Source organism: Hypanus sabinus, chromosome 15 (genome assembly GCF_030144855.1).
Source record: "Hypanus sabinus isolate sHypSab1 chromosome 15, sHypSab1.hap1, whole genome shotgun sequence".
NCBI lineage: Eukaryota > Metazoa > Chordata > Chondrichthyes > Myliobatiformes > Dasyatidae > Hypanus > Hypanus sabinus.
In genome coordinates, this window is record NC_082720.1 from 49,328,476 (window position 1) to 49,331,975 (window position 3,500).

The 3,500-nt window shown below is 35.5% G+C and overlaps 1 protein-coding gene across 1 annotated transcript; it reads right to left on the reverse strand.

Annotated features, from left to right (window-relative positions):
- Positions 1-596: 596 nt before the first annotated feature.
- LOC132405163 (neuropeptide Y receptor type 6-like) lies at positions 597-1,712 on the reverse strand. The gene has a single exon (XM_059989861.1). The coding sequence runs from the start codon at positions 1,710-1,712 to the stop codon at positions 597-599; it is 1,116 nt and encodes a 371-aa protein (XP_059845844.1).
- Positions 1,713-3,500: the final 1,788 nt, after the last annotated feature.

Consider the following 3,500-nt stretch of genomic DNA (forward strand, 5'->3'; position numbering starts at 1 on the left):
GTGCTGCCATTTGGGCCCAAGCAACAAGAACTGATTTTTGGTGATTATCACCCACAGATAAATTTGAATCTATAAAAGCTCTGGCCCTCTTTGAGATAGACTAAGAACTGCAAGAAAACTAGAATAATTAGGCATTTTTCTTTTGAAGGACATCTTGAATCTTGAAGGAATTGTATGAATGACTACTGGTAACATAGCATAATGTATTACGTGAAAGCTATTGCCATGCTGAAACTTTTAAGGAAATTGTAATGAGGATATAAATATATTTGTAACTCAATGAATTAAAAAATATTGGAATGTAATAATAATCTGACAGAAATTAAAATATGAGCTTTATCTCTGTGCATGTAATTACAAAGGCCAAGGTTAAATGATCAGTTGTAACTGGCAGGATATTCAATAGCTAGAATAATTAGCTTTATGGCTGGGTAAATGTTCTTTTTAAGGAATTCTTCCATTGACACCTTCCTATTCTATTGTTATTTTTGGTTTAGATAGCTTCAGAATCTTAGGTATGTTCATTGTATAAAAATCCAATATTATTTGACGTTATATGAGTATGACTGCAAAATATGATTAATTTGGATGATCTCTTAGATATTTGGGAAGGAATTGTTCACTTTCAGGGAGCATTTAGATACATCTGTATGAATAGCTGAAAGACCAATATTTTCATACTCTTCTTGGGTAGTTTGGTATTTGCAGTGAATTAGCATATTGAAATCCTTCTGAAAATTCTTATTGAGAAATCCATAAAAGATGGGATTAATGCAGGTCGATATCATTGCTGATAAATGACATATGGTAAATACAAGATTATAGTGGCAGTTCATCAGTGCTTCGTGATTCCAGTCATAGACAACATTGAAGATGTTCAGTGGTAACCAACAGACTGTAAATGCCACCACGATTGAAACCAGCATCATGTTTATCCTTTTGCTTTCATTTATCCGATTTTCATTTTCTCTCATTTTATCCGCCATGCCACTTCTTTTCTTTAGGCATATAAAGATTTTTAGATAGCAAACAAATATAAAACAGAAGGGAGCAAAGTATTGAAATATGAGGAGGCAGGTTGTAAAGACGAGTCTATCTGTCTCTGATGGCCAGATCTCAATACAGACAAATTTATCTTTGTAAAATTCTGAGTGCAAAGAGACATTTCTAAAAGGTTCATCTGTGAGCAAATGAAATGTGATGAAGGGGAAGGAGATTGTTAGGGATATGAACCAGATGAATACGATCCCCCAACAAGCATGGGAGACACTAGGCTTCCAGCCACGTGGGTTTACAATTAGCTGGTGTCTTTCAATAGCAATCAGAACTAAAGAAAGTATAGACACAGTAACAGATACACACTGGACAAATGAGTTTGCTTTGCACATGACATCTCCAAAAATCCAGTAATCCATCAGTGTGTAGACAATAGTGAAAGGAATACACATGACACAGATAAGAATATCAGATACAGAAAGATTTGCAATCAGGATATTAGTAACATTATGATTTTCTTTCTGTCTTGTTATGATGAAAATAAGGCAGAGATTACCAAAGAGCCCTACAATAGTTACTGTACCATATGCAAGAATTAACAGAAACATTACAGGTGAAGATGCTTGGCATGAATCAAAGTCTGCAAATTGAGGCCTGGTGCCATCATAGATAACTTCAGAAATATTTACACTGTGATTGTACATTGACTCTTCCATTTTATCTGCTTTCATCATTCAGTCAATATAGTTACAAAAATCTTATGTCAATTCGGAGAACACATTCACAAAATAATGATTTTCACTTTGTGATTTTTATTCAGCTTTGGTCTTCCAGTTTCAAATTAACGTATCCTGCCAATAAAAATATAAGATTAATTCATTGTGTGTGCAAAGAATTTTTAATTTTAATGAAGCCTTTAGCAATTCAACCATTAAATGCAGTTCTTTCCTTTTAAAGACAGTCGTTCTTCAAATGCATTTGATAAAATAATAGTCAAAAGATATCTGACAGTTATGATGTGATTTGCATTACTGTGGTAGGCTTTGTCTACAAACATAAATAATTTTATTGAACGTTATTCACAAAGGTAGTGGTACTTTGGTGAAAAATACTGAGTTTTTCCAGACTTGACAATATTTATTTTCAGCTTTGTAGTACATATTTCATTTTGGGTAATAGCTAAATTTTTGTTCACAATATCTCACCTTCATATGAACATGTTTGCCAAACATTTTAGTTGATGCACATAATAAACACCAGTTGGTTGTGGGTAAATTGAGTCACATGCGCTGATTGAAAAGGACAGAAGTCACACATAACACTTTTAGCTTGGGGAGTTTAAGGACACAAGTTATTTATTTTGCTTATATCATATTTAGTACTAGTTAACTTACACATCATTATGGCATGAGACAGATCAGAAACCTCTGTAAATGGATAATCACCTCAAATGATATTCTCCCTGTGTTTTCCCCAGTCATATATCCTGAGTTATTCTTTGGATCAAATTAGTTACCCACCTGTCATCTTGCTCATAGATTATTCTGTTCTCTATAGTTTCTGAAAAAATATTAGTTGAATTATATAAGTCATTCCACTCAGGGTTTGCAGTTGTTTCCACTTCATAATGTTAAAGCAGTAATTCAACTGGTATGTAAATGTCATATGCAGATTTGGACTTTGACTTCAAGAATACCACCTTCTAGAGTGATTAACGAGTGCCAGCAGCTGTCATGATTGCACGTAAAATCTAAATAGATAAGCTTAGCTCACAGTACCATGACTGATTTATTTCAAGGGCGCTGGTTCAAATGACTGAGACCAGAGAGGTTAATAATTCAGCAGCAATCTAACTTTTGTATTAATACAACATTACTTGGCTTTAAGGCAACTTAAAATTAGGAACATAAACAATCAAATGCTGCCTATTTGTCATTAATGATGTCAGTAACTCTTCTGTGGCATCGTGGGATGTGGAGCACAGCCAGACCACTGCACATATTAGACACTGACAGACCAGAGGTTGAAGGGCAAGCTCAGGTATTCTGGTCCAGCTACAGCTATTGGTGTCAGCTGTTCTTACATCTCCTGTTTCTCATTACTTTCACATTCTATCCAGACCAATTCTCCTATGCTTATTTAATCTCCATGGAAGGCAGATGGCGTTAATTCAGCAGAATCTTTCACCAGATGCCCCTGGAGTGGATCAACAATACTGAAATCAGCTGTCAGTCAGCCAATCAGCAGGTTAAACCCGGCAGGTCAACTTTTCTGCAAGCTACCATGAAGGTTCAGGTTTACTTCCATCTGGCTGAAAACTGGGGAATTAAATCTCTCAACCCACATCTAACTGAAGTGCACATTGCTTAGAGCCATGGGAGCAGCTAAAGTGTATCTGAAACGTAGATTTTGTTCCTCTCCTTGATACCGCTGCTGGGATGTTCATCTGCAACACACACACAGGGTAGGAGAATATCGTAATTAATGGAGCAACCTGGACACTC